The 12,498-nt window shown below is 45.0% G+C and overlaps 2 protein-coding genes across 4 annotated transcripts in view; one reads left to right on the top strand and one right to left on the bottom strand.

Moving 5' to 3' along the window:
• The window catches only part of WDR17 (WD repeat domain 17), a 67,982-nt gene extending 61,605 nt beyond the window's left edge, over positions 1-6,377 (top strand). For 2 of the 3 annotated variants that reach the window (XM_023763931.1, XM_023763932.1), the window contains 4 exons: positions 398-535; positions 838-1,021; positions 1,917-2,083; positions 4,948-6,377. In XM_023763931.1, the coding sequence (XP_023619699.1) occupies positions 398-535; positions 838-1,021; positions 1,917-2,036 (442 nt within the window). In that variant the 3' untranslated portion in view covers positions 2,037-2,083; positions 4,948-6,377. The remainder of the gene's footprint in view (positions 1-397; positions 536-837; positions 1,022-1,916; positions 2,084-4,947) is intronic. The other variant, XM_023763933.1, reaches the window with a different exon arrangement.
• Positions 6,378-7,488: 1,111 nt separating this feature from the next.
• Positions 7,489-11,127, bottom strand: SPATA4 (spermatogenesis associated 4). The gene is made up of 6 exons (XM_014465734.2): positions 10,910-11,127; positions 10,443-10,572; positions 10,004-10,122; positions 9,666-9,886; positions 8,103-8,219; positions 7,489-7,493 (listed from the first exon to the last, which is right to left on the bottom strand). Exons 1-6 carry the CDS (start codon positions 11,125-11,127, stop codon positions 7,489-7,491), a joined length of 810 nt encoding a protein of 269 aa, XP_014321220.2.
• Between the last annotated feature and the right edge of the window lie 1,371 nt (positions 11,128-12,498).

The raw sequence follows: 12,498 nt of genomic DNA, 5'->3' as shown, positions 1-12,498 counted from the left end.
CTTGGCCCAGCTCTGTCGTAGAGAACGCAGCCGCGTCCCATCCTCCCCACCAGCTGACATTGTCCGACTGCTCTCCCACTTGCTTTCTTACTCCCAACATTCATGTTAGTGCAGACACACACTGCCCTGCAGTAGCCGTGCGTGGCCATCCGTCAGCAGAGCTTGGCTTCTCGAACATTATGCAGCTCATGTATCCGTCCCTCCCTCCTCAGACTGTCACCCAGCCCACAGCTGTGGACCATCTATGACTCGCCAGCACTTACAGGCTACCTACACAGTGAGCAGGCACACATACACACACACACACACACACACACTCAGGTATACACAAGAATTTTTGAACAATAGCTGTGAAATCTACAATTGCAGTTGTTTATTTGCTTTTCTGGTGTCTTAGTCTTAGATGTCAGCTGTTCATTTCTTCCTCACGTTGCAGTCAGCTGTTGAAACGCCGGGAGGTGTCCGTGCCTTTGACCATCGAGCGCCTCTCTGAGGAGCTGGAGGCGTGGAGAGCCTGCACGCAGCCCGTCCACCCGTGAGTGACTCTGACAAAGAGCGGGAATGCTTAGTGTCGTCCACAGGCCCGTTCAGAGTGCGGATTGTCGTCATTCGCGCGAGCACAAGAAGGACGCTTGGTTTGCTTAGCAGATATTCAGTAATAATTTACAATGCTGCCCTTTTTCTGAGTCCTTCATGTTTACTGTAAATTGCGTCTAAAGTTGATCTGGCATCATCTATGAAGGGGGGCTGGAAAGCCATCGGGACTGTTTCTAGTCTAAGCCTTAATGATTCTGTGATTTTACAAAAATGCAAATGCAATGTGTGTTGACAACACAGATCATCAGAGGACTCTCCCTACACACCCGCTTCCGAGTCACAGAGAAGGGTGTACGCAGCCCTGCTCCAGAGACTGCAGGCCGAGCCGCTCAGAGGGATGGTGGGGCCGGACTATGTGACGGGGTCCCACCTTCCCAGCCATTCGGATGCTCACATCTCTTGTCTCACGGGGTTAAAAATCCAGGTACTGTCTAACGGGGCTGCGGATTTCATGCATCGGGCCTCCAGTCTACAAATAATTTGTTGACAAGCTGTATTATTTGAAATCATGCTCAGAAACCTGGTAACTTTAGAACATAAATAAGCAAGGTTTTTGTGTTTTGAAAATTGTGCTTTTCCTTCTAAGAGCTAAGCAATACAGATTAAAAGGGGATTTTTGTTTGTTGTTATTTTTTTGCATTTAGTTCTTCAGAACTGCCCTTGACATACGGACTAACTGATATAACTAAATTATAGCTCTGCTGGCAAATCACACGTTTGGTGCGATTTTAATTATACAGACACACACACACACACACACACACACACACACACACAGCAGGTTCAGAGGTGCCGGCTTGAATAACTTCCTAGCTGTATAATTAAACAGTGAAGTACGTTTAAGGCTATGACGAGGCACATATGCCTTTATTAAATGATAACTTTGTAGTATTTAACAGATTAACATTACCTGTTATCTCTGTTAACACTGCTGTATTTAAAGATCTCAAATTATGAAACTAAGTCCTATTTTGAAAGACACCAGGATATATATAACATTAAGATGTTTTAAAATGTTTCTATAGTGGTAGCAGTTCAAAAAACTAATTTTTCTCATATTTTTGTTTTAACATTTGTATTGAATTTATTGGGGTGACATTGGTTAATACAATGATATAGGTTCCAGGTGTACAATGTTTAATACATCACTGTATATTGTATTGTGGGTTTGCCACCCAAAGTCAAGTCTATATTTTTTCATTTCCTGTGGGCACCGTGCAAACATCACCCATGGGTTTTCTATTGGAGGGATTGTCTCTGTTTAAAAACATGTTGCGGATTTTTACTCCTCTTCTTCCCTCCACTCTCGCCGTGTGCAGGGCCCCGTGTACCTCCTTGAAGACGGGAAATCCGCCATCTCCCTGAACGATGCTCTGATGTGGGCCAAGGTGAACCCCTTCTCACCCTTAGGGACTGGCATTCGCCTCAACCCGTTCTGATGGAAGGCTGTTCTCCGGCTTCACTGTGTCTTGAAGACCTTTCATTGGTTAGTATTAACCTCTGTTGCCCATGAGCTGAAGGTTGGGAGGAGGAGAGGGGGAAGTAGGGAATAACAGTCGATTTTATTCATTAAGTTCAAAAAATAAAATATTTATATGCTTTTGAGAAAAAAATAGGTGTCTCCTTTATAAAATAGAATAGCCATATTTGGGGGAAAGGAAATATTTGAGCTATAAAGGACTGAGTGAATCATCGAAAAGAGCACATAAGACTTTCACAAAGTGCAGAAGGAACCCAGGTATTTATTGTTGAGACAGGAAAGGGTGTGACCCCTAGGACAGCGGTTGGTGTGCAGTACAGTCCTACTGAACATTCGAAGGACCGGGGTTCCGGGCATCGATGCGGAAGGTGTGTGGGCTGAGCGTCCTTCACAGACACCTACCTTCTCTTCTATTTCATGTACCATAGACCATTGGTTTTAGCTCATCTTTAATAAAAGTTTACAGTTATAAGTTTAATATATATCAATAAATAGATACACAATCAAAATACTTTATTAATTCTCATCCAAGGATATTTTTAAAATTGATTGTTTAAGGAGAGGGGAAGGGAGAGAGAAAGAAAAACATCGATGTAAGAGAAGCATACATCCATTGCCACTCCTACACTCCCCACCCCCGACTGGGGATCAAACCCACAACCTAGGTATGTCCCCTGACCCGGAATCAGACCTGCAATCTTTTGGTGTTCAGAACAGATGATGCTCCAACTAGCTGAGCCACATGGAGAGAACATTACCAAGGTTTCTATCTGAAATTCAAATGTCCAATTATAAAGGAATCAGTTCTATAAGCATGAAAACAGTTGGGGAGTGAAAACCAAAATGCAGTGGCATCTGTATGAGAATTTGCATTTTATGGTAATTGACTGTTTTAAAAGAAACCGGGTATGTATAGATATTAATTTTCATTAATGCACGTAATATTGACATAATCTCTAATCGATTTATATTGACTATAACTGAATTTATTTGATGAAATATAGTTTGAAGTAAATTTCCTGTAAGTAGGATATTAAAAGTTTGGATATATTATGTAAATTCAGGTTTTTTAAAATATTAATTAAAAGAGTAAAGCTACAAAAAAGAAAAGCCTGAGGCATGGCCATAAGTATCTCAGTTGTTCTAGAATTCTGACTTTGAAATTTATGAAATGAATGCATTTCAGGAAGAACAGTACTTTTATACTCGAGTCGTGCAGAATTTATAATATAGATGTTTTTGTCTAATAATCGTGGTTATTATCTTTAAACTTGTTGCATTTAAAATATTTTAATATTTTTCTTAAACAGCTTCTTAAAACAGAAAACAATATATAATATATACCTATCTATCACATTGATCACTTCTAACTCCTCATTAAATTTCATTTTATTAAAAAAATTAATACTATAAATGAGAATGTATGCAACTCAGAGAGGCAGTGGGTAATATAAAGTGTATCTGAGTATTTTTTAACCCTTGGTGATAAATGTAACTCAGAATTGTTTATTAATTGGCATATGTATACTAAAATTGCCTTCAAAATGAGTCTAAGTCAGTGGTTCTCAACCTTCTGGCCCTTTAAATACAGTTCCTCATGTTGTGACCCAACCATAAAATTATTTTCGTTGCTACTTCACAACTGTAATGTTGCTACTGTTATGAATCGTCATGTAAATATCTGATATGCAGAATGGTCTTAGGCGACCCCAGTGAAAGGGTCGTTCGACCGCCAAAGGGGTCGCGACCCACAGGTTGAGAACCGCTGGTCTAAGTCCTACCATATTCCTCTTTATTTTGTTTTAAATAAAGAAACCTATCTTTTGTGCTTTAATTCCTTCAAAAGCCATCATTGAGTTTAAGTTATACATATATAAATAATCACATTTTGTATTTTAATGAATGCAGGAAAATCATATTTTTATGTATAAAGTATGAAAAAAATCATGTAGCACATGAAGACAGTGGAGAGTAACCCAGGTTCTGTCTGAAATCTAAACTGGGCTGATTCAAGTGCAATTCCATTATGCTTTGACATCTACAATGTTCTATACCTTAATGTTAATTTTAACTATGAATTCTTTGCAGAATTATAAATGTCATTTGACTATGTCAATCTGTATATATTATACCTTAATATGAAAAAAAGTAATTTTTAAAATTATAAAAGCATTTTCCATGGTTATATTTCATATGCATGAAAATCCAATAAATAATATGAGCTTATTTTATTATTTGAAGATGTCCATAGTGTGGACAAATAATTTTGCAGGTTTAAACCTGCCTTTATGAAGGAAGTCTCATAAGACAGTGAATTTTAAAAGGACTGGGAAAAATTTTTCTCTCTAACATTACCAGGTGTTTCACAAAATTGCAATATCAAAATGATTTACATGTTGTGAAAACCTCTGATTTTTATGTCAGTCAATTAATGAAACATACATATATTTCCACAAGACCATTCAGATGTGCTCAGGAACATGGTCGCATTAGCAATGACTGTGTTTTGTTGCCCCTATGGTAGGAAAAATGACATTTTTTTGGTCTTCAAAGGTATTCTGAATGTAGTATACGCGTCACACATTATTTGTAAAATCCGGTATTTCCTACTTAGTGCACTCGTAACACGGAAGTTATGTTTATAGTGCACTCCTAGTGAGTGCTTATTGTACCGTATCTTTGAAACATTTGTACGTAAATAAATTGAAAAACACTTTCATGCTGCATTGAAGCAGCATGTGACTGTGCATGTAGTTGTCTAGATTTGTGTGTATGTACGTATTCCAGGTCCCCCCAGGGAAACCAGATGTGACGTGGTTATCTGGTAGGATGAGCATCAGTCTTGTCCCTAACGCCCCACTACTTCCCAGGGCACTGCAGGTGTGAAGGGTTGAGCTGTCCATCAGAGATTACTCTCCCGGGAGGAAGCCTGCAAAGTCACTCCATGGACCTTCAGAGGGAAGACCCTCCACTCGCAGGAAACAATGACTATGGAAACCGCCACGTGAGCAGGAGAGAGAGCAGGGTCTTCCGTGGCCCTGAGGAGCATTCTGCCACTTGATGGACAGGACCTGTTCCTGAGGCGGCCTAGCTCCCGGGAAAGTCAGTCCTTCCTTCCTTCCTTCCTTCCTTCCTTCCTTCCTTCCTTCCTCCCTCCCTCCCTTCCTTCCTTCCTTCCTTCCTTCCTTCCTTCCTTCCTTCCTTCCGTCCAAGAGCCTCTGAGCCAATGGCCTTCCTAAGACGTGCCCCAGCGTTGGCGTCTGGGCACACTCATCCTCGAAGTTCTTACAGTTCCCCACTCTGCTCTGACTGTACCCGCTGCCCTCACTCACTCACTCACTCACTCTCGGGGATGAAGCCTGGGGACCATTTCCTATCTCTCCCAGCCCTCCGCCCTCCCTCAGGGTCCTAGGGACCGGCCACAGGCCACGGGGGATGGGCTTTTCCAGGAGGTTGAATGCAGTGTCAAGAGGAGAGAGCAGTGTGTGTGACTGTTTATCCCCACCCAGGCCTTTTCTCGGGATCTTCAGCTGACTCCTTCCTAACACCCTTCCCTGGGGATCGTCAATGGATGGGTTAGCGGTGATCCCCACCAGCTTGGACTTAGATGTGTCCTGTTAGAACCCAAGGCAGCAGGTAGGGACCAGAGAGCTGGTTAGGACATGCATTTGGACTGAATCCTTTACCGCAGATAAAACCAGATTCTAAACACCCTCCTAAGAAGTCATCTCTTTCTTTTACTAAATGTGCTCTCCCCAAAATGTAAAATCAAACAAGGAAGTCTCCGGAGGTAGAAATTCTAATAAAACTGTGTAAGCCTTCCACACTGCAGGAAAAGTGACCGAGGGTAGCTGGAAACTGACCCACACACGGTGGGACTTACCACTGTCATCTGGGGAGCCAAAGGGACTGTGAATGAGATGGCGTCTCACAGGAGTGGTTCCAGTTGAAGGAAATGTCCCCAATACGAACATAACATTACCAAAAGGTGGAAGAGAACCGCCTTTCAGGATGTCAGCTGCTATGGTTTCCCTTCAGTGAGGGTGTGGGGATGGCAGCAGCCCGTGGGCATATTTAGATGGAAGAAATGGGTCGCTAAACCCCAGGCCAGTTTCTAAGTGAAGCATTTCCCTTCTCCACAGCTCGGTCTCAAGGAAGGACGCCAGTTTGTAAGAAACGTTAACGGCTATTTATGGACCTGGGCAAGATGGTCTATGGGCCAGTGTACAAGGATCATCGTTCAGAATAAATGTTTTTATTTATAGATGTGATGTGTAAATAAACACTGTCAGGCTGCCTAGTAACTCTTTTCATTTCTAATGAGGAAAATATTACAGAGTAAGTCACCATTCCTACCGGCTATCTGGGGAAGACCTGTTGCTGGTCGAGGTAAGTTGTGTTTAACTCAGCCGTGGGCAAACTACGGCCTGCGGGCTGGATCCGGCCCATTTGAAATGAATAAAACTAAAAAAAAAAAGACCGTACCCTTTTATGTAATGATGTTTACTTTGAATTTATATTAGTTCACACAAACACTCCATCCATGCTTTTGTTCCGGCCCTACGGTCCAGTTTAAGAACCCACTGTGGCCCTCGAGTCAAAAAGTTTGTCCACCCCTGGACTTTAACTGCACCTTTACGGTGACCTGGGCTCATTCTGCGCTAATTAATTTGACTTTGTGTTTTCCACGGGATGTGGCACAGGTGATGTTAATAAACGGTTGTTGAATGGAATTGAGAAGAAAAAACAGCCCAAGAATGGATACGACACCACTTTAGTTTACTTTTCACTGAAATATCAGCTAAGGCGGCGATTCTGTCCCTTTAACGTGGCAAAGGTGGCGGCAGCCCTTCTTCAAGTCCATGAGGGGTTTCCAAGGTCACCTGTCCAGGTCTGGACAGGCTCTGTCTCAGGGCCGAGAGAAGGTGTTCTAGGCTGCGTCCCCTGGATTGGTTCCCTAATTGCCAGCGTTGCCTATATTTGCTAGAATATTTTAAAAAAACAAAGTTAAAATCAATGCGTGGTTATTAACTATGTACGCAAACCACCCACATTTCTGATATATCAAATGTACGCACAGTGAAGGGCTGCAGGCGGAGACGGGCTCATGATAGTAGCCGTAAATAAGAACTCGGCATGCCACCCACCTCCGGGAGCCGCCAGCAGGGCCTAAAAATACCCGCGGCTTATTTTGATCCCGAATATGACTCAGCTGTTTTTAAATGTTGCTTCAGAAACAGCTGAGGCCACTGCACACGACTCCAGAAGCCTTGCTGTGGCAGGCACGGTGCACACCCGCTTCTGGAACTCTGAGCATCCAGCCGGCCACCCGGGCCCTGCAGCTCACTCACTTCTCAAGGGACAGTCCCGTTGCAACTAAGAAATCTATATTCTTTGGCCCATCATGTTGCCTATGCTAGATTTAGGTAAACCGATAGAGGAAGTTAAGTGTTAGAAAAAGAAAAAAACAGCTTGCCCGGTGTGGCCCAGTGGTTGAGCATCAACCTAGAAACCAGCACCCAGATGGCTCCCACAGTAGAAGGAGGGCCCCAGCTTGGGAAGCTCCCCTGATGGGGCCCCATCTCTCTATCAAGAGCACAACAACGCGCTGGCCAGTTCGGCTCAGTGGATAGACCGTCAGCCCATGGACTGAAGAGTCCCAGGTTCCATTCCGGTCAAGGGCATGTACTTCAGTTGCAGGCTCAGTCCCCAGCTCTGGTTGGGGCATGCGCAGGAGGCAATCAATTGATGTGTCTCTCTCACATCGGTGTTTCTCTCTCTCTGTCTCTCCCTCTCCCTTCCACTTTCTTTAAAAATCAATGGAAAAATATCCTTGGGTGAGGATTAACAAGAAAACAAGAGCAAACAATGAGTCAACCAACTGTGGCATCATTTTAGACCGAAGGCTGAGACCAGCATTTTAACTCTTTTTAAAAATGTCAATGAACACAGCAAAACAAACAAACAAAAAAATCCCTTTTCACAGGTAGAAAGTTAAAAACAAAACCACAGCAAAAGCGCGTACGTAGAACAGAAAGGTCCCGTGGCCTTGGATTCGCTGCTTTGGGCTTGTGGCGAGAGGCCTGGGCAGAGATGTGGTCCAGAGTGAGTTCTCCCACGTTCGGTTTGACTTCAAACCTGCCTGTAAAATAGACACAATCGTCGTTTCTTAGGAATTCACTGTGGCCATTGGCAAAATAAAGCCCCACGATTTAGAAATTCAGCAAATTGTGTAGATATCCGTTTCCCCATAATCCTAGGAGTGCTGTGACTACAGAGCTTAACACCCCTCTCCCCGCAGTGCTTACCTTCTTCATGCACAAAATAGTTGCTTTAAAAAGTTACTTTAAGCCCGGCTGGTGTGGCTCAGTGGTTGAGAGTGGACCCATGAACCAGGAGGTCTCAGTTCGATTGATTCCCGGTCAGGGCACATGCCTGGGTTGTGGGATCCATCCCCAGAGTGGGGCGTGCAGGAGGCAGCCAATCAATGATTCCCCCTCATCATTGATGTTTCTCTCTCTCCCTCTCCCTTCCTTTTTGAAATCAATAAAAATATATTTTTTAAAAATCAAGGAAATCATAAGGCAGGAGGACAATGGCTGCTCTCGGCGGGAAGGGTAGAGAATGCTATCATAGAGGACGCACAGGGGAATGTGAAGGCACCGGTGATGTTCTGTTTCTTACAAGGGGGTACACAAATGTATATGCATTATACGCTGCATGTATGATACATTTCACAGCAAAAAGTTAGTGTCTGAAAACTTCCCAAAAATCTGAACGTAAAATTTACAGCTGTCTCTGCTCAAATTCACAAGTAGAATAAAGAAGAGACACAGAAAATGACAGAAGATGGAAGAACGGACCGATAAAGGACAAAACATCTGTCTCACAATTAATTAGGGAGGGAGGTCAGGTTGCGGCTCTCCGCTCCTTCCAGAGACTAGAGTAAGATGGCTCTTCGGAAAACTGGGTTCAAAAAAGGGAGAGAGAAATCCTGATGACCTACACCCGCCTCGCTCGGGAATGGCGTGGATGTCTAGGTAATGACGAGTCTCCCAGTGTCTGCAACCAGGGAGGTCGGGTTCCCAGGCATGAGTGGTGTCCCGAATAAGTGTCAGAAAAGCCACAGCAACAAGAAGACGCTGTGGGTGACCCAGTCGGCCTGGCCATCTCCACACCAACAGCTACCACAGAAAGGACAGCACTGACCACACCTAGAGAGCAGCTAGGGGTCAAGTACTTACACCCTGACGGACGCTTAAACACTCCTATCCTCCTGGGTATCTTGAGTTGATATGTGAACTTATGAATTCCCACAATATTTTACGTGAACAGATTCACTTAAAAGATTTTCTAAAAAGAAACGTGCTTAGACACTGGTAACCTATGCTTTCATCAAAACGAATGAATTATAACATAAACCACCCCGACGAAAAGAATTCATCCCACTGCTTGCACAACGGGAGTATTTCCCCGTTAAACCGGTGACCGGAGACAGCAGACATGAGAGCCTTTCCTTCATCCGTGCCCAAGAGGAGCGTCATTGGGCGCGGAGGAAATCGGTTGAGGATTCCCAAGGAAAACTTACTTGGATGCATCTTTCTGCTTAACTTCCTTTGCAACATTTGCAGAAGGAAGAGGAAATCGATTTTCAGTTCATTGCTGAGCAGGCTGCGATTGCTCATGAGTTCGGACAACCTAATGTTATCTTTAATGAACTTGGAGGCCGTGGACCTGGGGAGCAGAGGCAGTTGCATCTGGTAACTGTAGTCTGTGAAGTTCACAAGGTCGTCCTGGATACTTTGGGTTCTGGAAATAAAAAAAAAAAACAAAACATACTATTCACGAGCGGCATTTTAGGAATGAGAAGTGTGTTACCCAACGTTTCAGATGACGCGGCGTTTGCTAGGAACCCCGCTCACTCACTCCTGGTGGGTTAGCAAGCTGTACACCTCCTGGACCAGGATCTCCGGCACACCGGCTTTGCAGTGGATCGTCCCGTAGATTAGTTCTCTGGGTAATCTAATTTTCTTTTTGGCCAGGAACTTTAATAGTGGAAAGAAAACATGTGCATCGTGAGTAGTTTTATTCAAAGGTTCAATCGCTGTGAATTCCCTTCAATCCCCCTTTTATCTCCACCAATTTTCTGTCTCACCTGTTCATCATTAAATGATGTTATTCGGCAAGAAAACCATTACACCCCACTCCCACGTGAAGTGAGCGTGTTAATAACCCTCTTTTCAATCCCAGGAAGCAAGCTGCCAACACAGCAGTATCCCCTCCGAGCCCGCCACACGCGTCTAGAAACCCAGCCCTTTAAAACCACCCACGGAGCAGTGAACGCCGTCAATGGTTGCGGATTTACCTTTTCCAACTGCGCCCAGTTATCCAACTTGACTCTTAAAGAAGTGCCGTTTTTAAAGGATGAGAGGCTAAGGTCCCAGGGGTAATAGATAGCGAATATTTCTGCTACCAGGAAGCCATTGGAAAAATCCCTGATCCGTGGCCGGAAGGAAATGAGAGAACATGTGGTTACTTATACCGTCTGTGCTCCAGTGAACACCAACCTAAGATTCTGTCCTGACAGCAAGTAACTGGTCTAAGTGAACCCGAAGAGCCTGGACTATTTCAATACTCTTGTAGTCACCAAAGCCTTCTACCTATATTAGCGTAGGCCTAACATTTAATGATCGATTGCTTGAATGAATGAATGAATGAAATGCTCCACCATGTTGTTTCAGGCCGGCTCCCTAAGGGCGCAGGTGTGTGTGTGGGCGTGGTGGGCGGCCTGGAGGAGGCGGGCGGGGTCCACCTGGCCCGCTTCTCCCCCACCTGTTGATGTTCCTGGGGAAGAAGGTGAGGTCCAAGCTCTGGAGCCAGCGCAGGATCGACCGAGACAGGCGGGACCTTCTGGGCGGGTGCGGGTAGACCAGATACTTCTTAGGCCGCCCCGGGGCTGCCTCTGAGGCCTGTGACGAAAGCGGAGGTAAGTTGGCTTGGGCTGCCCATGGCACTTGCAAAATCGCTTTCTTCTGGCGGCTGGCTGCCATGTAGCTTTCTGGGTTTCCATAGCAGCACCCGCGGGGGCGGGGCCTCGAGGGGCGGGGCCTCGAGGGGCGGGGCCGGGGGACGCGATCCCTGCGCGAATTGGACGTGGACTTGGTCCCGGAGCTTCCGCCTGGGGGCTGGGGGAGGGGGGGAGGGTTTCAGGCTGTGCTCCTTGTCTTCACTAATTTAGAGCTCCCTTGAAGTTTACATTTTATTTTATTTTTTACATATATTTTTATTGGTTTCCGAGAGAGGAAGGGAGAGGGAAAGAGGGTTAGAAACAACAATGATGAGAGGGAATCCTTGATGGGCTGCCTCCTGCACGCCCCGCAGGGGGAAGGGAAGTGGGGGGCGGCGGGGAGCCTGCAACCACTGCGCCAGCAAAGTTTCAGATCCCATCCCGTGGTTTGTAAGCCCAGCTGGAGGCCTGTTTCCAGCCGAGCGTTTTAAGGAGCAGGTGAGGACGAGGACGGTGTTGCTTGGAAACTGGAAACGATATGGTGTTTCCTCCTGAACACCCATGGGAAAAAAGACCTTCAAAATTAAGTGCCCAGTGTCTAAATGTTTAATAAGATGCTTAATGTCTAAATAAATGTTTACTGTCTAAACGTAGCCTGCCTGTTTCCTTGATTATTACATTAAGTGTTCGTAAAAATTACGTAGTATTTGGAAACAGTTTGTAAGTTGGATTTTCCCACTTCCTGAAGATGCCCCAGTGTGTGCAATTCTTTCATTCAGTCTCCACTGAGTCCCTACTGTGCGCTGACACGGGTACTTGGGATTTATCAGTGAACAATGGCGGGAGGAGGGAGGAGATGATTGCAGAGCAGCATAGACAATTATAAATTAAATATTTACACAACAGTTTTAAAAAATCTATTATACCAAAGGGGGGGAAATCAATGTGGCATGTAGCTACATGTTATTGTGCAAAAGATAAAATTGTGGTTGGAAAGGGGCCACATACTAATCTCGAGAGGATCAGGGGAGGCCTGCACGGCCCACCTTACAATGCAGAGACCAAAGTGACCACACACACACACACACACACACACACACACACACGCACACACACACACACGCAGTCTCCACATGGAAATTCCTAACTAAAAGTGAGTCATGGTGGACAGTCACGTCCCAGGCCTGTAGCTGCCTGACAAAGGTTAATCATTTTGAAGTTGCCCATGGTCTTTGTGCATCTAAGATAACATACCTTTGAAATGGCAGAGTAACCTTCCTTCAGACCCCTCGGCGCTCACCTGCCCGACCCAGAGCGCCAGCCCAGACGGCAGCCACACTGCAGGCCGCTGGGATCCCAGCCTTTAATTTTCAATCTGGGCAAGAGCGGAAGTACTCATTCTTGGCTTCCTCCA

Source organism: Myotis lucifugus, unplaced genomic scaffold (genome assembly GCF_000147115.1).
Source record: "Myotis lucifugus unplaced genomic scaffold, Myoluc2.0 scaffold_309, whole genome shotgun sequence".
NCBI lineage: Eukaryota > Metazoa > Chordata > Mammalia > Chiroptera > Vespertilionidae > Myotis > Myotis lucifugus.
The sequence above is the reverse complement of the archived record's forward strand: the minus strand, read 5'-3'. Positions and strand labels throughout refer to the sequence as shown.

Coding starts and splice junctions, on each gene's coding strand:
- SPATA4 (XM_014465734.2), bottom strand. CDS start 11,127: ATGGCAGCCAGCCGCCAGAAGAAAGCGATTTTGCAAGTGCCATGGGCA. Junction 10,573..10,909: donor TTCCCCAGGAACATCAACAG/GTGGGGGAGAAG, acceptor GCCACGGATCAG/GGATTTTTCCAATGGCTTCC. Junction 10,123..10,442: donor ACTGGGCGCAGTTGGAAAAG/GTAAATCCGCAA, acceptor CCACTATTAAAG/TTCCTGGCCAAAAAGAAAAT.